At 43.0% G+C, this 21205-nt stretch overlaps 13 protein-coding genes and 1 non-coding gene across 14 annotated transcripts; 5 read left to right on the top strand and 9 right to left on the bottom strand. All coding sequences in view use genetic code 12, as the record gives it.

Moving 5' to 3' along the window:
• Positions 1–36: 36 nt before the first annotated feature.
• FOB63_002646 (putative peptide hydrolase) lies at positions 37–1008 on the bottom strand (the record flags this gene model as incomplete). The annotated part of the gene is made up of 1 exon (XM_002616304.1): positions 37–1008. One exon carries the CDS (start codon positions 1006–1008, stop codon positions 37–39), a length of 972 nt encoding a protein of 323 aa, XP_002616350.1.
• A 434-nt stretch (positions 1009–1442) lies between these two features.
• Positions 1443–2414, bottom strand: cpr-c2 (aldo/keto reductase; the record flags this gene model as incomplete). Its single annotated transcript, XM_002616305.1, has 1 exon — positions 1443–2414. One exon carries the CDS (start codon positions 2412–2414, stop codon positions 1443–1445), a length of 972 nt encoding a protein of 323 aa, XP_002616351.1.
• A 766-nt stretch (positions 2415–3180) lies between these two features.
• Positions 3181–3252, top strand: FOB63_005582. The gene has a single exon. It is a non-coding gene; the product is annotated as a tRNA-Gly (tRNA).
• Positions 3253–3268: 16 nt separating this feature from the next.
• On the bottom strand, positions 3269–4360 carry FOB63_002644 (uncharacterized protein; the record flags this gene model as incomplete). The annotated part of the gene is made up of 1 exon (XM_002616306.1): positions 3269–4360. The coding sequence occupies one exon, from the start codon at positions 4358–4360 to the stop codon at positions 3269–3271; it is 1092 nt and encodes a 363-aa protein (XP_002616352.1).
• A 717-nt stretch (positions 4361–5077) lies between these two features.
• SEC18 (AAA family ATPase) lies at positions 5078–7492 on the bottom strand (the record flags this gene model as incomplete). The annotated part of the gene is made up of 1 exon (XM_002616308.1): positions 5078–7492. One exon carries the CDS (start codon positions 7490–7492, stop codon positions 5078–5080), a length of 2415 nt encoding a protein of 804 aa, XP_002616354.1.
• A 731-nt stretch (positions 7493–8223) lies between these two features.
• On the top strand, positions 8224–8814 carry TSA1B (Tsa1bp; the record flags this gene model as incomplete). Its single annotated transcript, XM_002616309.1, has 1 exon — positions 8224–8814. One exon carries the CDS (start codon positions 8224–8226, stop codon positions 8812–8814), a length of 591 nt encoding a protein of 196 aa, XP_002616355.1.
• A 219-nt stretch (positions 8815–9033) lies between these two features.
• HNT2 (bis(5'-adenosyl)-triphosphatase) lies at positions 9034–9570 on the top strand (the record flags this gene model as incomplete). Its single annotated transcript, XM_002616310.1, has 1 exon — positions 9034–9570. The coding sequence occupies one exon, from the start codon at positions 9034–9036 to the stop codon at positions 9568–9570; it is 537 nt and encodes a 178-aa protein (XP_002616356.1).
• A 305-nt stretch (positions 9571–9875) lies between these two features.
• FOB63_002640 (mediator of RNA polymerase II transcription subunit 6) lies at positions 9876–10679 on the top strand (the record flags this gene model as incomplete). Its single annotated transcript, XM_002616311.1, has 1 exon — positions 9876–10679. One exon carries the CDS (start codon positions 9876–9878, stop codon positions 10677–10679), a length of 804 nt encoding a protein of 267 aa, XP_002616357.1.
• A 230-nt stretch (positions 10680–10909) lies between these two features.
• On the bottom strand, positions 10910–11593 carry CYP5 (peptidylprolyl isomerase family protein; the record flags this gene model as incomplete). The annotated part of the gene is made up of 1 exon (XM_002616313.1): positions 10910–11593. One exon carries the CDS (start codon positions 11591–11593, stop codon positions 10910–10912), a length of 684 nt encoding a protein of 227 aa, XP_002616359.1.
• Positions 11594–12225: 632 nt separating this feature from the next.
• FOB63_002638 (mitochondrial 37S ribosomal protein mS41) lies at positions 12226–12702 on the bottom strand (the record flags this gene model as incomplete). Its single annotated transcript, XM_002616314.1, has 1 exon — positions 12226–12702. One exon carries the CDS (start codon positions 12700–12702, stop codon positions 12226–12228), a length of 477 nt encoding a protein of 158 aa, XP_002616360.1.
• A 179-nt stretch (positions 12703–12881) lies between these two features.
• Positions 12882–13856, bottom strand: LSC1 (succinate--CoA ligase (GDP-forming) subunit alpha; the record flags this gene model as incomplete). The annotated part of the gene is made up of 1 exon (XM_002616316.1): positions 12882–13856. The coding sequence occupies one exon, from the start codon at positions 13854–13856 to the stop codon at positions 12882–12884; it is 975 nt and encodes a 324-aa protein (XP_002616362.1).
• Positions 13857–14361: 505 nt separating this feature from the next.
• On the bottom strand, positions 14362–16842 carry ARP8 (Arp8p; the record flags this gene model as incomplete). Its single annotated transcript, XM_002616317.1, has 1 exon — positions 14362–16842. The coding sequence occupies one exon, from the start codon at positions 16840–16842 to the stop codon at positions 14362–14364; it is 2481 nt and encodes an 826-aa protein (XP_002616363.1).
• A 208-nt stretch (positions 16843–17050) lies between these two features.
• On the bottom strand, positions 17051–18939 carry FOB63_002635 (uncharacterized protein; the record flags this gene model as incomplete). Its single annotated transcript, XM_002616318.2, has 2 exons — positions 17051–18700; positions 18790–18939. The coding sequence occupies 2 exons, from the start codon at positions 18937–18939 to the stop codon at positions 17051–17053; spliced, it is 1800 nt and encodes a 599-aa protein (XP_002616364.2).
• A 1096-nt stretch (positions 18940–20035) lies between these two features.
• Positions 20036–21166, top strand: SVF1 (Svf1p; the record flags this gene model as incomplete). Its single annotated transcript, XM_002616319.1, has 1 exon — positions 20036–21166. One exon carries the CDS (start codon positions 20036–20038, stop codon positions 21164–21166), a length of 1131 nt encoding a protein of 376 aa, XP_002616365.1.
• Between the last annotated feature and the right edge of the window lie 39 nt (positions 21167–21205).

Genomic DNA, 21205 nt, shown 5'->3' with positions numbered 1-21205 from the left:
TCAACGGTTGTGCGTATATTGATTTTTAAATAGTTCTTAATCTTCATCTTCATCTTCATCACTAGTGATTTCCTCCGATGGCTCTTCTTTCTTTATGTAGTCTTCTGAACCATGTGATCTGTGTATTCTTTTTGCGATACTGTCGTCTTCCGCCTCCTTGTGTCCTCTCTTTTCAGCTGAGGTGAGCAGTTGACTCTCCTCCTTGATGGTGTGTCCCTTCTCAGCATCGTCATGTGCTTTGATTTCAGCATCGGCTTTTTCTTGTTTAGGCTCTGGTTTGCTTTTATGCTCACGTTTTGGAGGTGTTTGGAAAAACAGACCAATTGATTTTTGTGATTTATTCACTTCCTTAATTGCTTCTGGTCCTTTGAAACCTGGATTACCCACAGCCAGTGCAACAACATGCGAGGTTAACTCATCATAAGCTGGATTTGTTTCGCAGTTCAAACATGTATCCAAAAGCTTTTCATCCCATGTGACCGTGGGATCCAACCATTCAAACCACTCTGGCGTGTTCGGTTTGATAAGGATGGGTTTCCTCAGATGCAACCATGACAAGTCATTGGATCCTTTTCCTTGTGCTGGCCCGGTAGCAATCGAGAAGGTTGAAATGTATTCCTGTCCAGCTGGAACGAGTTTAGTATCATTGTAGTTGGTATTATGGGAGTAGAGCCCTACTAAATACAAGAGAGGACTTTTCTTCAGGTAAACATAGTAAGGCGTTTTTTCTGACTTGGTTTTTTGCCATTCAAAGTATCCCAGGATTGGTATGACACACCTCTTGTTTTTCCGAGGTATAGCCCATACAGATTGCGAACGGCTGATAGTTTCTTTTCTGCAATTGAAGTGTTTTGCTTGCTGCTGCTGAACTTCCCTGGAGTACTCCAATCCGGTAGAATCTTTTCTTTGCACAGGCTGAGGATCCTTTGGTTTGACCCATTCTGGAAGCATTCCAAACTTCAGAGGTTCAATCACATAATTGTACTTGGCACCAGAATCTTCTTTCATGTAAATAATCACGCCTTCGCTTGTTGGAGGAATATTGTAGGATGGCTCATAGTCCGTGGATTGAACAAACAAGTGAACGGTTTCACTTTCTCCACATGCGTTCGTAGTGGTGTCATAAGAGGATTCCCCTTCAGGTAAAACTGGTTCAGATAAACCAGGATTCAACACTGTTTCGTTGAAAAGTTGAGGAAGCTGATCAATTTTCTGCCATTAGTTTCTGTTCAAGTTATAGAAGCAGTTAAATTACATACGATCCCAAGAGCATATCTCCCACACATACTTGTTGGTGGTCCTTATAACGTTAAAACAAAAGGAGACGCAATCTAAGATCCAGTCTTGCATCTTATCTAGTTTTAAAGACCCGCAGAAATATTAGTGCGATAAAAAGACCCTTACAGTTGGACATTTATAGGAGAGAGCTGTCTATTTTCTAATTAGAAGAGACCAATGAAGAAATTTCTATGTTCAAACTTGGCACCCTCTTCATCAATTAACTTGACGTCTTCATCGTCAAGTTTGAAGTTGTACACGTCCAAGGCTTCTCTTTGTCTCTCTGGCTTTGACGATGTTGTAATTGGCAAAAGACCCTTTTGTAAGGTGTACCTCAAGAGAATCTGCGAGTCTGTTTTCCCGTATTTTTCCACCAATTTAGGTAACACAGCGTCAAGCGGGTGGCTTTTCTCCTCTTCACCTTCTTGTTCGATTCTGAAAAGAGGAGACAAGGGGCCGTAGGCTTCAATCAAAATGTTGTGTTCTTTACAAAAGTCACGTATTCCCGGACTCTGATCTTGCAAATATGGGTGGAATTCGATTTGATTCACTTGAGGATAGCCCTCTGGATCTCCACCCGCTACTTTGAAAGTGCGCTTTAAGTGGTCAATTGCAAAGTTCGACACACCAATGTAACGCACTTTTCCAGCTTTTTTCGCCTGGATCAAGTCGGCCCAAACATCCTCGAGAGATTGTCCGTTACTCAAGGACAAGTCAAAAAATGGAAAGTGGATTAAGAACAAATCGATATACTCAACACCAAGATCCTTTAAAGCAGCATCTACAGACGCAGCACCGGATTTATTAGGAGCTGGAACGCCCTTGACACCTGGGTTGTACTTGGTGGTAATAAAGAGATCCTCTCTAGGGACTCCACAAGTCGCAATTGCCTTCGCAACTTCGGGATGGGTGGTGTAAATTTCGGCGGTGTCAATATGTCTGTACCCGTTCTTTACACTTTCAACCAAATAGTCCACCATTTCTTGGACAATCGTGTCCTTTAATGAAACGTCTCTGGCCTTCTTAATCTTTTGCCATTTGGTTCCGGTTCCTGTACCCAAAACGACTGGGTTACCAGATTTGGTGGTGAGTTTGGTACCATTTGGTTCAATTGGATAGGTTGCAGATTGTGTCATTGATAAATTATTGAATTGTTTGATAACGCGGGAGGATATTCTCAGTCTTATTTGATAACGCCACGGACGGGGTGCAGTGCCACATTCCTGCGTGTTCCTTGATTTACGAGTTAGTAATTGGTGATAAATTTTTTACCACCTTACATATACCAGAGCTGGAAATAATAAGGCAGATGAATTACAAACGGAGTTTATGACGGTCTCATTTTTGACGAGAGACATCCCCCTTTTTTTTTTTTTTTTGTTTCATTTTTCTCAGCAAGATTTGTTGCTCGAAGTAGAGTGTATGTTTCTGTTGACTGTGGTGGCTTGATTGATTACGACATCCCTGCGCTTTCAATTACAGCACAATCTACTCCACAGCAAAAGAAAAGGAGCTTGAATCAAAAATAATTTACTTGCCAATCAATCTAACCATTATACATGTAGTAGATAAATCCTGTACTGACGTAGGGCATGTCTTACATGCGATGTCTCTTGCGCACTTACCGCCATAGTGTTGAACCTGCCACTCAACTAGCTCCTCCGAACCATAGGATTGTGTAAAGACAGCACAAGAGATGCGTTCTTGAATCAATGGCGGAGGAATCAAGCTATGTGAAATGAAGTTTATCTGAAGTCCGGCAGGTGACATAATAATCATATTTAAGATATAAGTCTGTTTGCTATACATACATTACGTGCTGAAGTACACAAAGGAAAGTACATAAGAAAATATTAACTTGCCTAATATATATGAAGTCCCGGCAACACACTCGTAACAACCGGGTGGTTGGTGTAATGGTTAGCATTTCTGCCTTCCAAGCAGGAGACATGGGTTCGATTCCCGTACCACTCATTTTTTTCTTTTTATTTCAGTACGTAATATCTAAGGAGCGCATTTGCCTCCGCCTTTTCCTTCTCAAAAACTCTTGAGTACGTGAGTAGGCACCGCGTTTTATGATGACTTCGACAATTTCTGGTGTGAATGTGGGGAAGTAAATACTCGCAAATTTGTATACACGCGCGATCATTCGCTTCCTTTCATCCTTCGAAATGCCGCGACTCCACGTTTTATCACCAATCTTAAAACCACATAATTGGTCAAACATTGTTAGTACAACTGTTTCCACGTCTTTAGTTAGCGAAATATGGTAATCTTGTAATCCAAGGATCCAGGCCAATTGTACGAGTGTGAGTCTGGACTCATATCGTTTGATGGACACTTGACAGCCTTCTTGCGTTTTGAAAACCTGAACTTCATCATCTTTCTGGAACTCTTTGGTGGCTTGATAATTTTTGAATTCTTTCATAATGCTCAAAGGAACCAAGTTTTGAAAGACCGGAAGTTTGTATTCCTTCTCTGGCCCACTATTCAAGACCACAGCTAGAAAGCACTTACGTGTATGCAACTTAAGACTAACAGGGTATTTGGACGAGAAAGAGCATGTTGAGTCAAAAGAGGTTTGCTCAGGAGCTGTAAGTGGCTCCTCGTTTCGAATCAGAACAAGCCTTGGGGCTTTTGCATGACCCGCACTGCGTTTGGGGGAGAAGACACTTCTGGCCCGCATAGAGGCTTCCCATATTTCCTCCTGACCAAAGTTGTTGGTTTGCATGCCCTTATATGGCACATGCTGACACATGTACACGTAACAATCGTTCAAAGTTTCTAAAATAGGCGAAGATGGTGCTGCCACGGAGGAACGCTCTTCGAGTAATGAAGATTCCATAGGTTCTTTTTCTAATGAGATGTTCGTGATAGGGCATGACTGTTTTGGTGGATTCCGTTCAAAAGCTTGGGGTGGAAGAGACGCGAACGACTCCAGTCCAATCGCCAAACTGGGGTCTCCATAATCTGCCCAGAAATCTTCCCTCAAGAATTGGGCCACTTCAATCAAGCTTTCAACGGATTGCTGGTCTTTAGTGAAGAAAGTATCTTCAGAGTAGATCTCCATTTTCGCAGCCATGACATGCGTTGGGAGAGCTAAAGCTTCTTTCCTCTTCTTCTGGGGTCAAAGGTTTTTCTCAAAAAAAAAAAAAAAAGCAAATGACAGTTCCACTCACTGAGAATAGTTGTTGAGAATTATTGTGTGAAAATTCAGGATGTTTATATATTTTATAGTCACACCTACCCCTTCGAATCTGATATAGAAGCGCTGTGCATAATTTCATGCACTGTTCATCTCGCTTATCTGGCGAGGACATTTCTGCAGGACTAGATAGTAAACTGAACCTTTAAAGCTTTTCATTTCTGTCTCTCTTTCATCGTGGTTAGATGTGATACTACAGGCCAACATTTAGTAGGTGAAATGGGCCGATATAGCACAAGAGACTACCGTTAGGTTTGATCAAGATTTCGTTTCAAGTGTAGTGTGTGTCCCTGTATTAGATATGATGCAAAGGGCTTATCTGCCGTCTCGCTTATGCAAGGGAGTATGAGCTTAAAATTGTTTCAAGATGATTTGATGGAAAAAAACAAGAAAGAAATGCAAGAAAGATAAAAAGGAAACAGAAAAAGAACAATTATCAAGCTCCTTCGATTCAATACAAAAAAGTGCTTACTACTCCGCGTCTTATTGTACATGTACGTGTATTCTAACCCAAAGTGGATGAATGTGTATCGTAACCAGCCACATATTTCCACACATTGCCCCCGAAATACATGAAGTTCTCCTCCCACACATTTAACTCACCTGTGCCTCAATGATATTTTCCACGGCAAGATCGACATCAGCTTTCAAGTATTTGCAGTTCATCATCACTTGGATCAATTTCTTGATACTAATGTCGATTGTTCCATCACCGTAGCTAGATAATTGTTGAAGGATTGCCACACGCTCATTCGGAGTCATGAAGTTCAATTTCTCAAAGACCACTTGAACCTCATCAAGTTGCTTGATCTTTTTCAACTCAATAGTCTTGGTAAAGTTTTCCACCAAACTCATATGTTTCATCACAGAATATTGAGATGTTGTTCCGATGATAAGAAGACGTCTTCCATTAGGAGGTTTCTTGTTCAAGTTGACAATCAACATTTGCAAAATTTCGTTAGAGAATCTAGGGCCAATTGGAACATAGTTAATTAATGTTTCAATCTTATCGATCACAAGCACGTTCAATGGAGATTTGTAAACATCTCTGAAAATATTATCAATAGTAGCAATCTTGGCCCCTTCTGACATACCAACCAAACTCTCCGCACTTAGCATTTTGATAAACGGGAATTCCGATTTCAAGGCCAACATGGACGCAATAGCGGTTTTACCAACACCAGGTTCGCCATGTAATAAAACACTGATAAGTCTTTCGGTGTCCGAGTTCTTGACTTCCTCGATGTAAGATCTCAACTTTTCGAAAACAGAATGTACCTTGCGATTGTACTCGATAATTCCGTAAGGGAAGTTCAAGTTCAAGTCTTCTTCATTGACACCAAAGGCAGGTTTAACTTCACTGAGAGCCATCAAAAAGTCATCTCTGGTCAATTTCATCTTTGAGATGTTTTCATCGACCTTTGCAATATTTTCGCTCTTTGTGAATTTGCTGATGGCAAAAGACGAGGCAGAGTTACACAAACCTTCCAATTCAGCACCAGTGAAATTCTTGGTCAAAGATGCCAATTCATCAAAGTCGATGTCGTTGCCAAGCATGTCATTATCCTTCATCTTCTTAGTATGGATCAACAAAATGTCCTTACGACCCTTCTCATCAGGCAATGAAATTTCAATCTGGATTTCAAAACGACCAGGACGCAATAACGCATTATCAATCAAGTCCAATCTATTTGTCATTCCAATGATCAAAATATTGTTTAATTGTTCCACACCGTCCATCTTCGCTAAAAGTTGGTTGACAACATTATCTCCAACACCAGTACCATCACTTCTGCTGCCACCTCTTTGTTTGAAGACAGAGTCCAACTCATCGAATATAATAATGTGTAACTGGGAGTTTTCACCTTTTGCTTTGTATTCCGCTTCAGCTTCCTTGAACAAGTTTCTGATGTTTTCTTCGGAAGATCCAACATATTTGGAAAGCATTTCCGGACCGTTCACAATCTTTGGTTCCTTGACATTCAACATTTTACCAATTTGTCTCGCAATCAAGGTTTTACCCGTACCTGGAGGACCAAACAACAAGAGACCCTTGACGTGACGTAATCCTAACTTATCCACCAAGTCAGGGGAAATAATACGTGAAGCGAACGCTCTCCGGAAAATTTGTTGAAATTCATTGTCCAAACCACCAATTCCCATACTCTCCAACTTGAAGTCAGGATTGATAATGGGGTTTGCTCTTGGTTTGTTGATCATGGCCGAGGATTTGCCGCCTTTCTTTTTCATCAATTGAATAGGCGAGCCATCGACAGGAAAGAAGTTCACATTCGTACCACCTTTCATCAAAATACCTTTGGTATGTATATCTTGAGACATTTTACGTTCCAGATCGCCTAAATGATTCAAGTTGATGACTTGGCATGCGTAAACATAGATGGAGAAGTACATTCCTTTATAATCCATCACAAATGGTTGTGTAGGCTGCAAGATTTGATTTTCGTAGTTGGAAAGAAACACATTGATAAGATCTTCTTCGTTAAGAGAAGCCAGCGTTGCTTTCGACGTCTGCTTGTAATCAATCAACAAATCAAGTTCTCCCAAGTAATGTGTGTCATCCAAGCTGCGGTCAAAAATGTTATACAGCTCAACTGTCACCTGCTGACCCAAAGACGTTCTACACCATTGACGCGATTTGCCAGCTAATCCAATACAGCCTGGTTCCATAGCCAGGTGTTTGACAATGCCGTAAACAAAGTTTCCATCAATGATGACGTTGGTTCTATCAGGAACATCTGGGAAGTCAGAGGGATGCACCGCCACCAAATTGGTGAGGGCAACTTGGTTATTGGGGGCACCTTCTACTCTAAGTTGCTTTTTGAAATTGGGCCCAGACTGCGCTTTTCTAGCCGGTTGACTGTGCGAGATGACCGGATTCCCGGGACCGGGGTTATTGGACACTTTGTGAAATCCTAATTTTTCCATTGTATTGTGTAGAAGAGATGGGAACTTGGGTTCGTTGTTCATCTTGTATAGGTGCCGGGGCATATACAGGTGGCACGTCGTTGGTGCGAGTGTCCATTGCCCGGCACGTGATCTAAAACCACGTGCAAAATTAATAGGAGCATCCAGTCGCTCAGTGGAGATCGCGGAAGAAGTTTCCGTATTAGGCAGGTTTCCGAGGCGCGGAAGAAGCGAGCAGAAACCAAGCGAACAAAAGCGTCATAGGGTGAACGGAAGAGGCAAAAAAATAATTTAGAGACAAATGAAGATAATTATAGGGGATCACCACAATGATACAATTGACTTCAGTCAATTAACTCTCAGACAAACCTGCGCAAGAAGTCAAAAAACTCATCGCTATCAGAGTGGCGTTTTGGGCCATATGAAAAACCGTCAATCCCAAAAACAAAAGTGTGGCGCGCACATGGAAAAAAACCAGCGGCCTTGATTATACGTAAAGAAGCGAATCATTCCCAGTTGAAAAGGTGCACAATGAAAAAGTGCATTGTAGACGATAAAAATAATAAAAATAAAATAGCTAATCGAATTGAATAGCATTGGCATTTTAAATATCCGCTCGTACACCATTTGATGCCACAGACTATGTGAGCAAGATCAAAGTTAGTTAATGGTTTGCATGCTCGTCGGCCCATGCTGAGTGAGCGGACGTCTAGATTTGGCCCGCTTATTAAATACGCGCACTATAAATACCGCTGTGGTTCCCCCTTGAACATGATTCTTTTCCAGCAACTACATAACCATCCATACTAAACACAATGGCTGCCATCATCCAAAAACCAGCTCCATCTTTCAAGAAGACCGCCGTCGTTGACGGTGTTTTCGAAGAAGTTTCTTTGGAACAATACAAGGGCAAGTGGGTCTTGTTGGCCTTTATCCCATTGGCCTTCACTTTTGTTTGCCCAACCGAGATTATTGCCTACTCCGAGGCTGCCAAGAAGTTTGCTGACAAGGACGCTCAAGTCTTGTTTGCTTCCACCGACTCTGAATACTCTTTGTTGGCCTGGACTAACGTTGCCAGAAAGGATGGTGGTTTGGGCCCAGTCAACATCCCATTGATTGCTGACACCAACCACTCCTTGTCTAAGGACTACGGTGTGTTGATCGAAGAAGCTGGTGTTGCCTTGAGAGGTATCTTCTTGATTGACCCTAAGGGTGTCTTGAGACAAATCACCATCAACGACTTGCCAGTCGGTAGATCTGTTGACGAGTCCTTGAGATTGCTTGAGGCCTTCCAATTCACTGAGAAGTACGGTGAAGTGTGCCCAGCCAACTGGCAAGAGGGTTCTGAGACCATCAAGCCAGACGTGGTCAAGTCCAAGGAGTACTTTGGTAAGGTCAACAAGTAAGCCTTTAATATACAATTAAGTACTGCAAAATGTAGTGAATATGTACAGTGGGTCGGACAGCGTCCGTTGGTAGCCGATTGATCAAGCAAATTAGCTACTCATCTATCTTTATTTGGGTGGCTATCGTATGTATTCTGTAGGGCCCACAACAGGACTCTGCATGTGCACAGTGGATGATGAATTCTGCAGGATTCCCACCACTCTCTTGAACCAAGTCAAATGCCCAAAGAAGGAATCTTCTTTCACCAATTCGCGGTGGATTCGCAAGTGTTTTTCAAATCCAAATATTCGTATGCGCTAGTCAACTTGAAGCCTTTGGTACCAGGCCATGTGCTTGTGGTGCCCCTTCGGCAAAGTGTTCTTCGCTTTGGAGACTTGACGCCGCAAGAATCCCAAGACTACATGTCTTCCCTTCAGCTTATCCAAGGCTTTATTTATAAGGTCTACAAAGCTGATTCACTCAATATTGCCATACAAGATGGCCCAGAGTCAGGACAATCAGTCCCTCATTTACATACGCATTTGATTCCACGGTATAGGACCGATAAACACGACGACAGCATACACACTCAGTTGGAAAAGACAGATTTGGCTGCAGCTTACGCAGACTTCTTTGCCCGCAAAACAGAGTTTCAAGAGAAGGGAACTTGGAAGTCTGTGCCAGACGACGAGAGACACCCACGTACGGCAGAGGAGATGGCAAAGGAGGCTTCATGGTTGAAGGAAGAGCTCGAAAAATACGTGGCTACAAAGTAGATGCGGGAACTTGGCAATTCGGAGATTGCAGCCATTCATGCTTCTCAATGTGGTTTCAATGACCTGTTGCTCCAAGTGGAAAAGTAGTGATGGAACACTTTTAGAATCTATAGGAAAGAGAATTCAATTTTAAGACCCAAAAGCGATGATAGAATAGACCACTGTAATGAGGAATATGATATCAATTCTGAAGAACAAAGCCGTTTCAGAAGGCAGCGACGTCTCTTGTAGAACCGCTAGATGGGCCTACATAGTGAACACTGCGCATTACAAGTCGAGAGTTAGACCTCAAATCAGATATACCAATGTCAACAGAGCCCTTGGACGAAATCCAATGGAAATCGCCTGAGTGGATTCAACAATTTGGTCTTCACACGGGCAACGTGCTTGATTATTTTGCTGAATCACCGTTTTATGATCGGACATCTAACAACCAAGTCCTACGAATGCAGTTCCAGTTTCAACAAATACCGCCAAACATTCATCCGCAGAAATACCTCCAAAACAAACTTACAGAGATGGTTGGGACAGAATTTGTGGTGGCCTATGTGAGGGAACCGGACTTTTGGATTGTGCGTAAACAAAGACGCCTTGACCCCAATACTGCTTTGACCGAACAAGACTACTACATTATTGGTGCCAACGTTTACCAAAGTCCCAAAATTTATGATATTTTGTCGTCCCGCATGCTTTCGACCGTATTATCTATTAAAAAGTCGATCGACTTGCTTAACAACATGTACAACTTCAGTATCAGTGACGGAGGCCATACTTACCCCACCAGCGAAAGCGACTCTGCTACAAACGGGCCAAGAACAGTTTCTGGTGCCGTAAGTGCTGGCAGTGGAAGCACCCCAATGACAACATCAAACCCAGGAACCGCTGCGCATACTGGAGGAAACGGACTTGAACTGGCCGCCACTATGGGGAACGCAGTTGCGGTTAATAGCGAGATACTGTCTAGTGCTTTTGACAGCTTATTGTCCAGCGTTATGGCTTCGGCCAGCAGTGAAAAGAGCATTTATATAGATGACATCCCACTTTATGGGAAGGGAAGCACCGTGGAGCAACTAGGATCGAAGTTAAACCTTCAAGACGATACAGACTAGACGAGCCAGGCGGGGACCTAGATATGGATAATTACATAGTGGGGCTAGCAACAATCAAAAGGAATAACGTAAGTTTTTATTTTTTTAAAGTAGTTATCTACCGATATACTATTACAGTGGTTGATTGATACTAGCTCAAACGTGAAAAGTATACACTGTATTGTAATCTTGAAGCATCTCACATATGCTCGGGAATGGCCAACGAAATTGCTGCTTCGAAACAAGAGAGCTTAAAGCTCATCCTTATTGCTTTGCTCTTCAACGGGCAATTCACCGCATGCAGCGATTTTGATTTCCTTCACAGGTCTGTCTCCATAGCCAGTCTTGACCTTTTCAACGTAGTCCACTACATCAAAGCCGTCCAAAACTTCGCCAAAGACGACATGGGCACCATTCAACCAGGAAGTCACCACAGTGGTGATAAAAAACTGAGAACCGTTTGTGTTCTTACCAGCGTTGGCCATGGACAATCTGTAAGGTCTGTCATGCTTCAATTGGAAGTTCTCATCCTCAAACTTGCCGCCGTAAATAGATTTTCCACCATATCCTTTTCCTGTTTCAAAGTCGCCACCTTGAAGCATGAAGTTGGGGATCACCCTGTGGAAAATAGAGTTTTTGTAGCCAAAGGAAGGGTCATCAGAAATAGCCAATTGTCTAAAGTTCTCAACGGTCTTTGGCACAACGGTACCAAACAAACCAATGGTGATACGTCCAATTTCCTTGCCATCTTCTTCAATGTCGAAATACACCTTGTGAGTAATCGGTGGGTTTTCAGGCAAACTGGAGGAGCCAGCTGTAACAAACTTGAAAAGCGCAAAAAGAGAAGCAAGAATTGCAAAGATGGAAAACGTTTTCATCATGTGTCTTTGCTGAGAAGAATGTTTGTCGAAATGTGTGGAGAAATTTGGGCGCATTTGGACGCACTTCGAAGTCGTGCGCCTAACATACTACTGGAGCTACATACTGACGAAATTAGTTTCATTGTATCGCTAAAGTAAATCTTCAGAGTAAATGAAAATACTGTTCCTAATTCCTACTATGAAAATTTTTAAGATCAAATTCCCAATTTCTTCTGGCAGAATATCCAAAAGGACTCTGTAGACAAAAAAAGAAAAAGAAGAAAAAAAAAAAAAGAACGCAGGGAATAAGCTGAATTGTACTTTTTCGAACCCACTAGCAGTCAGTATTAAGTTAAGTCTCTGCATTAAAATATGTGACAAGATATAAATATTCTGTGTATTACTTTAGAGTGAAGGAACTCTTATGACGCAGAGGGTGTATATTATAGCGAAACGTAGAGTACCTGTTCGAGATCACTTTTGACACCTCAGAATGAACCTAAAGAATCCCCAGCAATATCAAAATCTCCAATAAGCAAAAGAATACACCCAAAGACAATGTTCCAGGTCTCATTGTCGTGTATGTGAAATATCGCCGACAGTATCAACAAGAACTGAAACTGCATTACCAATATACGTCTATGCTACAGCTTTTCGATAGTCATATCGATTCATTCGGTCCTTGTTGGTTTCTATTTACACGCGGATTAAAACTGTCTCTCACCCTTCCTCTCTGCTTCCAACTCCTCATTGGCGAATCTCTCCTTCTCTTCCAACTTCTCCAAAGCCTTCTTCTTGGCCAAAACAGTCTTAGCCTTTCTTTCACCTCCATTCTTCTTCTTGCCTCTCTTGTGCTCTCTCAAAGGCTCCAAGTCGTTGACAAATTTGTGCTTCCATCTTAACATGTATCTTCTGGTTGAAACATCGATGCCCATATTTTTCAACTCCTTGGATGTAGTACCCAAAAACTTGTTCAAGTCACCTTCAAAGGCATCGAGATGTTCGACAGTCTTCCTTCCAATCAACTTGAAAAAAGTTTCCAAGTCGTGGACATTTTCTTTTGTTCTTGTAGAATGGTTTGTTCTCGATGCTACTATGGTGGATGAGAAAGATCTCGAAAACACTTGGAGGTTCAGCGACAACGCAGTTGGTCTTATCTGCCTTAAGTTTGAAAATGCAAACATTTGTCGTGGGAACACAAACCTTGTAGTTTAGATATGAGTAGCGTAGTACTGTAGGTAAATTTTTCAGGCTGTGCGCGACACATAAACCTACTGGCGACGGGCGTAAAGATAAATCTAGGTTACACTTGAGGCTAAAAGTATCGTCACAGTTATATTCTTTATAAACGATAGTAGAGAACTTACAACAAGCCCTTGTTTTTGAACTCTTGCAACAAAGAGTTACCCAATCTAGCTGGAGATTTTTCAACAACAACACCGGCAGATTCCAAAGCAGCGATCTTGGACTTGGCGTCACCCTTACCACCAGCGACAATGGCACCAGCATGACCCATTCTTCTGCCTGGAGGAGCAGAAACACCGGCAATGAAGGAAACAACAGGCTTAGGTCCCTCTGGTCTGGTCAAGTTATGTTGCTTCAAGAACTCAGAAGCTTCTTCCTCGGCAGTACCACCAATCTCACCAATCAAAATGATACCCTCGGTTTCTGGGTCGTTCAAGTACAAGGTCAAGGCGTCGATGAAGTTTGTACCTGGGAATGGGTCACCACCCATACCAATGACCAAAGATTGACCCAAGCCAACGTTGGTGGTTTGCGCAACGGCTTCGTAAGTCAAAGTACCGGATCTAGAAATGATACCAACACGGCCTCTCTTGTGGATGCTGGAAGGCATAATACCAATCTTACATTGGTCTGGAGCAATCAAACCAGGACAGTTAGGACCAACCAATCTAGTCTTGGACTGTGTCTTCAAGATTTGGGCAATTCTCACCATGTCGTGTTGAGGAATACCTTCAGTGATGGCAACAGCCAATTCAATCTCAGCTTCGATGGCCTCCTCAATAGCAGCAGCAGCAATTGGTGGAGGAACAAAGATACCTGTCGCAGTGGCACCAGTCTCCTTAATGGCATCCCTGACATTGGCGAAAACTGGTCTGTCCAAGTGGGTGGTTCCAGCCTTCTTTGGGTTGGTTCCACCTACAACTTTGGTGCCGTAAGCAATGGCCTGCTCGGCGTGGAAAGTCGCCTGCTTACCGGTGAAACCTTGGTAGATGACCTTGGTGTCCTTGTTGACTTTCAAGTTCTTGATGGTGGAAGCGTAGTTTCTGGCGACCGGGGTAGAGGCGAAGCCACGGACAAATTGCTTGGACAACATTGCGACGTACTTTTAGATTTGATCTTTTCGTTTCGAGCTTGGCAGTGAATCAAGCAGGGGAGGAAAAGCGTGGAATAGACTGAAAAAAGCGCTTAGCTGAAGCTGGTGAAACCCGCATGCTGTCATCGGGCGTATAGTTTCCGCCAATACATCCGTACACCACATCCGGCCTCGCTCGCATCGTTTTCTCATACAATCGCTCGGCTTTGTTGGTGAAAAAATCACACCAACCGCGGCTTCCTGCAGAGGGCTCCGAACCTGCCCGGGGTGTGGAGATTTTTCTTGAGAGCTGGCAAGATAGATAGGCTACTTCCGCTTATCCAGAACGTGATATAGCTGGGAAAAGGAATCACACATCCTTCGTCCTTTATTCTTGCATTGATAGTTTAATTTTATACTTTTCGTCCTTGTTCATGATTGCGTTGTTCTATACTTACTATGAAGCACGGTGTGATTCTAATTGCACCTTTACCCACATGCAGACGTACAATACCTCTTCCTACTCCTAATAATTAAACAAACTTTTGTAGTAGAGACACCTGGTCCGCAACAAATCCCAGTCTTTCTGCGTGATCCACATCTCATTCACAACCTTCAATCTGCTGTAAACACTACCTCCTTTCCAACACAATTCTTGGGGGTCAAACTCTCGTGGTGCAGGAAGAACATTAACAGGAATGAGTGCACCTTGATCTGAATAACTGTCCGCTTTCTCCAAGTCGAGGAACAAGCCAGTGGCCTCCTCAATATCCTTAATTTCTTTTTCGCTCAATTCCACATCATCGACACTTTGGTCTCCTGTAGCTTTTTTCTTTTTGGCTTCCGCTATCATGTCTTTGCGTTTGGCTTCCGATTTTTCTTTTTCCTTGTTGGCATAATTCAAAACATCATCGAGACCACTGGAGGAAAGAAACTTCGGACGCCAAATATTGATGCGGTCGTTGAGTAGCACATCAAATCCAGGGAACTTGGCGAGCCCGCCTCCAACAATAAGCAAATTATCATATAATTTTTTTGTCTTATTGAAATCCGTGGCAATACCAGCATATGTGATCGACTCGATGATCGCCTTATCCAAAGGCATAGTTAAAGGTATTTGCACTTCCTCAGCTGAAAGAGAGCGTGGCGCACGCGGTTTGGCGTAGACATTGGCTTGTTTGAAGACAGTCTTGTCCTCGAGAAGTTTTAGAATAAGCTTTTCGTCCGTCATGTCAGAAAAACACGTTTTATTCACCAAGTTCTCTTGTGCTTTGGAATACGGATTGTTGGGTTCCCCAGAGTAATGGTCTTGAGACTCCGGAAATAAGTTTCTTGGTCGGGATACCTCTTCGATTTGAAATAAACCCGGGTAAAACAATCCGAGTGGTGCTAACATCACCTCGTCGTATACTTTAAAATTGTATTTTTGAGTTTTTTCACCAGGCTTCCGCTTGTGGAAGTTGTACAACTGAACGGCAATGTCCGCATCATTGAATGTACAGAAATTCTTTTTCAAATCCTCAGCTAATTCCCAATCATCATTATGGTTTGCCAAGTTAATATCTGAATAAGGGAAACCTTGCTGTAACATGAGTTTTGTGAACGCTTCTGTGATGTGCTTGCCCCCGTAATCAAGTCTCACACGCGAGTCATTGATTACCATACCTTCATCAACGCATGCAATAGAGGTTTTCTCTGCTCCCACATCAACAACACATGCGCATGAAACACCAGCTCCAAAAGTAGATGCAACAGCTTCTTGAATGATTCCAATTCGTCCAAATCCAACAGAGTTGATTAACAAATCGACCCATGCTTCGACATAAACTTTGTCGTATAACTCAGGAATGACAAGCAAGCACTTCAAGTTTGTAAGCTCTTCAGCCGTTGTAATATCTATTGTTTTCAATGCCTCATTCGTAATGCGAATTAAATCACCTAGAAGCTCTTGCGGCGATTGATAATCCTCAAGAGATTGATTAAAAGATCCATTGACAATTGGAAATCTCAACTTCCAGTCACGATAAGACTCATTTATGGGTAATTTCAAAGCTTCATCTCCTGCAAAGTACTGGCGTTCTTTTAGAAGGACGTCATCTTTCTCAAACCAATCTTTTTTAGAAGGATCATAACCTTCTGGAACTTCTTCCGGTTCCTGTTTTCTATTGAATGCAGCAGCGCTATCTCGGGAGTTTGGATTCATCCTGCGCTTGTAGTAACGCATTCTTGCCTTGAAATCCTTGGTTACCACACCTTTAACTGCTTCAAACAGCTCTCCAAAATCAACTTCACCGTTATCATATTCGGTTCTTTGGGGGATAATGGGGTATTCACTGTTATCTTTTTGATTGTTTTTGATGGCAATGACCATTGGCACCGAATGTGGCAATCCATCTGTGGCACGGCCTATTCTCATAAATTCAGATCCAGGGTGTATGACAATCGTATCATGGCCCATACTTCCTTTTCCTTGAACACCCTCTTCTGCCTCATTGTCGTCATCATCTTCATCGTCATCATCATCATCCCCATTTGCGCTCTTCTTACCGTCGGCAGAAGACGAGGTTTTCGAGGGATCTTTTGTCTGTGTTTGAAGCAACTTTTCTGTCCTCCAATTCCGAATCAACATCGCCTGCTCATCTTTCTTCAAGTAATCTGCAAAGTAATTCTTTTGGTTGATCAAAGGTACTGTTTTCACGCTAGTAAGCGAAAAGTGGTTTTGGTCTTCAAAACGGCCAATGCCTGTCTTCTTCAAGTTTTGGGCAATTGTCGCCGCAGCTTTAATACGTCCCTCACGCCGCCTCTGGAGGACTTCCTCTGAAGGCTTCTTCGTTGATGCGTTTTTGCCAGTGGTTTTTCGACGCTTCTTATCGGCCTCAGGATGTTCGTCGGTCTTCTCTGACGAAATATCTGGTGTAGCATTCCCGTCAGGGAGCGGAGTTCCAGGAGGAGAAGAGGGGGCTGTAAAATGATCATCTTCCTCTTCTTCTTTGACAACAGAAGACATTGTTGGTGTAGCAAAGAGTTTAGGCGATTCAAATGTCGCGAGGTAGTATAAAGAGTGCACGCGGCCACCAGTCTCCTTTTGGCCCAATGCTCGATGTTTAACTACAGAAAAAACTAAAATGCGAAATGTTTAATAAATGACTAGGGTATAGACTCACTGTCATAACCTCTGAAAACGTTGGCAATAATTGAAGTATAGGAGATATTAATTAGTAATCAAGAGCAACTTTGATAGTGGACGAGCTTTGACGGTAATGTTGTTGTTTTTGGTGCCCAAACCGTTCATTGCTTCCAATGGCAGGACTTGTAGTATGGGCTTTATTGAAATTGAGTGAGCCAATGGATCTTGTTGGACTCACACCGTTTACTTGAGCGCTCAGAGTATTATTAGACTTGCGATGTCTTGAAAGGTTCATGATACCTTCAGTCAAATTATTCTCGTTGTGGTAGTCCCACAATTTTTTTTTCCACTCGGACAAGCAATTGTGCATTTCAAACAAGCGTGTAAGCTGTTTCTTCTTTTCGGGCCCGCCTCCTTTCTTGAAGCTGCTTGTAAGTGTCCTGTGGAGTTTCTCATATTCCCGGTATTTGGAACGAAATTTCATGGCGAGCTGTGAGTAATATTGCTGTTTCTTTTCAGCGTTCGTTATGGAAAGAGCACTTTGTGGTCTTGGAGGAACAATACTGGGATGTTTTGCCATAATCAGCAATTTTACGTCGTCATCACTTCTTTCATCACTCGCGCCATCCTCATTGACTGAAGATGGCAGCGTCCCATGACTGGCATTTCTTCCCGTAGTGCTAGTAGTACTCACTGTGCTACCGTTGCTGTTTGAGCGTACCCCATTAGTCTTTGATCTCTTCACTGCCTTCTCGTCATCAGAAGAAGCAGCAGACAGAGACAGCGAGTAAACAAACTTCCTTTTGGAAGATATTTTTCCGGGTGAGCCATCAACACGAAGTTTTCTTGCGCGGAGTTGGCCAGAGCTAAGATCCAACTCGGGAGATTCTGTTGCAGGCCGTCGAGTTCTTTGGACAGCGGTAAGAGGTGATGCTGGTTGTACCTTGGGAGAATTATGAGTTGTGGATGATTTTTTGCTATTTGCCAAAAGGCCTCCTCCCAAAGCTGTATGTTTTTTGAGAGGCGGAGCACTGTGTGTCTTTTCGGCAATGCGCTTTCTAAGTGGATGGGTATCCAGATATCCCAACCTGCTTAATGCATTATTAGCATTTTCAAGAATAAGACTCCGCTCATAATCCGTGTAGAAACTCCATTGACACGGGCGTAATTCCTTATAGGCTTTATCTTTCAAGATGATGTATTGCGCCGTTGAATCAATTTTAGCTGCTCCCAGGTCAATGTTCGGAAAAACGTCATCTTCGATAAAAGTATCCTGTGACAGGTAGGCCTGTGTGTGTGTGGCGATCATTGATTTGAGCTCATTCGGAGGTATGATATGTTTTGGGTCGAGCTTATTTTGAAGGGCACTGTGCTTGATGGGCCCTAATGCAACAAGACACAAAAACTTAACAAGAACTTCAGCTGGTGAGTCTGAAGCTGTTATGCTGTATGGACTTGGAGATAACGCCCACGATGAGGATTCTGCCAGAGGTTCCAGATGCGGCGCAGGTCTAGTCCGAGGAAATGAAGGTTTCTGAGGCAAATCAGCTTCAGCTGACACAGTCAGACGCAAGTGTTCCTTTATTTGTTTTGGATCGCTAAGGACATTGAGTCTTGTAGAGACTGTGGCGGTGAAATCGTAAGAACTCTGATTTGTAGATGGCGAATAAATATCGAAGCGCAAATTCTCGTCGCTCGAGGAACAAGGAAATATAAGCTGTTCTGAAATCTTAATCAGCTACAAAAGGCAGTTAGTAATGGGTTAGGCGGGAATTTTCTCCTCTTTTGGGAGTGCAATGCTCAGAAGAGAACTGAAAAGATACGTACAAATTTACCGTTTTTCACAACCAATTTGGGAGAGGCGCCGCTATTGTGAAGCAGGCGTAACTGCAGAAGCACATCTGTGTTAAGTTTGAGGGCCAATGCTGACGGCCTTGGGTATGGAGGCGGGTTTAGCACCGATATCGATGGGTCCATTAAGTGCGAGAAACGTTGTGGGAAGCCAAATTAGAATGTGGGGCAATAGTGGATCGGGATAGCCCGTCTAGGCAAATGGAATAGAGCAGAGAGAACGGAAACGTTGATCTGAAATGGAAAAAGTAGGAAGAATGAAAAAGAAAAAAAAAAATTCAGGGTTTGAGAAAGTGGAGTGAACAAGACACTCTTCCTAAGAGTGATGGGCGAAGGAGGTGCTGATGCACCGATTTGGGCGATAGGCGGAACCACGGGAAGGCACAGAACCTACTGCGGAAAAAAAAAAAAGGGCCCCGTAACTCGAATGCACGGGTGTAGCCATTCTAGGTTATGGTTAACCAGTACGAGGCTGGAATGTGTTCTCTGCACACGGAGAGGTTTTCTTTTGTTAGGAAGTTGATTTGACTTGGCGGGGTTTGTAGGTTGCTGTGGTTATTGTTCTGCTCTTTTATTGTCGCCTGTTTTTTGTCGTTTGCTACTTTGTAGATCGACCGTGTCTGTGCGGCGCATCCGCTAACCGAAGGAGCTAAGCAATACGAAGCCTCAGATGCAATCTTGGGCATATTTGGTGCAAAACACCTGTTGCACTAAACGAAACAGAAATAGTCTTCTATGAGGAACTACACTTCCAACATTGGAACTAGATGCTTTGGCCTGTGATATGGATACTTGCCAGCTGCTTTATCCGGACACTTTTCGTCTCCATACACACTCATGCATACCCAATGCGTTGGTGCGATTTGGTTGTGCAGACATTTTGTATGGGCCGAAATTGCACTGGAAGGGCAGGAAGATGGCTAAATTAAGAGGAAAAAAAGATGAAAGCAAAGATATACAGTGATCGTAGGTTTTTTTACTTCCATACTGGAAGAATCATTTGTGTTTGCAGGCATTGCCAACTTGAGCGTGGGAAACCATGTTCCCATTGGCCAATAGCCTGCCTGTCGCATTGAAAGTAGGGCAATATGCTCACTGGTGATTGCGGTCGTGTGCATACCCACTTGGCCTCTGCTACATTGTAGCGCACACATTCATAGGAGTCGCCCTTTGTATCCTCAACCAAGCCTTTTCCCATTTCCCATCCAAAGAAATTCAGAACATGTTGAAGTGGGTCCAATCCGGCTTGTCCGTTGTAGCAGGCACTGCAGAGCCTGAATATGGTCCAGATGCTATTCACCCAGTTACCCAATCCATTGCCAATGGCGAACCAACCTCCAGAGAAACTACTGGTGCTGACTTTGCTTGGAGAAAACCATCTTCCACCAATGTCGAAACGCAAACCTTCTACTACTCTGACTTGAAGTCGGGGTACACTGGTTTTGCTCAGGTGATTCATTCCAACATCATGGGAATCAAGAATACCGCACAGTTTACTTTCCGTCTTTACAACAACAATTTGGGCGCTGAAGACCCTCTTTGTATCTGGACTTCTACAGCATTGGAAGACTTCCGCACCGAAGGTTCCAACTTTTATGCCAAGGACTTGTCTATTGAATTGTCTGGCGAGAACTCCAATGTGTACACTATCAAGTCCAAAGTGTGTCCTAAGTCCGAAGTCGACCTTGTTGTTACTAAATTAGTTCCAGGTGTAATTTTTGGTGCAGATGGAACAACCCTCTATGGTGATGACATTGAAAACCCATGGGGTGCCATGAGACATGCTTTCTGGCCTAGATGTAGCGCCAAGGGTACTATTAAATTGGGAGACACATCCCTTGAAATTGATGGTTACACCATGTTTGTGATGGCTTTGCAAGGTATGAAACCTCATCATGCAGCAAAGTCGTGGAACTTTTTGAACTTCCAGTCGGAGAACTTTTCTGCTGTCCAAATGGAATTCACCACTCCTTCCTCATATGCTAACACCAAAGTTAACGTTGCTATTTTGACTTCGAAGGACAAGATCATTGCCACATCCATTGACAATGAAATCATCCATGAAAATGCTGAGGCAGATAACGTTGGCTGGAAAGTTCCAAAAGCAATCACTTTTAATTTTACCGAGGGCACTAATTCGGAAGTCATTGCGACTGTAAGAGGTAACTTGACGAGACTTATTGAACGCGTGGATGTTATGGCTGAAATTCCTCAGTTTGTGAAGAACATCGTCAGTGGTGTGGCTGGCACAAAGCCGTACATTTACCAGTTCTGCAACACTTTAACTATTGAGTACGAAGGTAAGTCAGAGGACGGTATTGCGTTTAACGAAGCCACATTCATTTCTGAGTAAGATGGCTTCTCTTTTATCTTTGTACTTACCCTTTCACGC

The sequence above is a fragment of the Clavispora lusitaniae genome (genome assembly GCF_014636115.1).
Source record: "Clavispora lusitaniae strain FDAARGOS_655 chromosome Unknown tig00000078_pilon, whole genome shotgun sequence".
In the NCBI taxonomy this organism is placed as follows: Eukaryota; Fungi; Ascomycota; class Pichiomycetes; order Serinales; family Metschnikowiaceae; genus Clavispora; species Clavispora lusitaniae.
The sequence above is the reverse complement of the archived record's forward strand: the minus strand, read 5'-3'. Positions and strand labels throughout refer to the sequence as shown.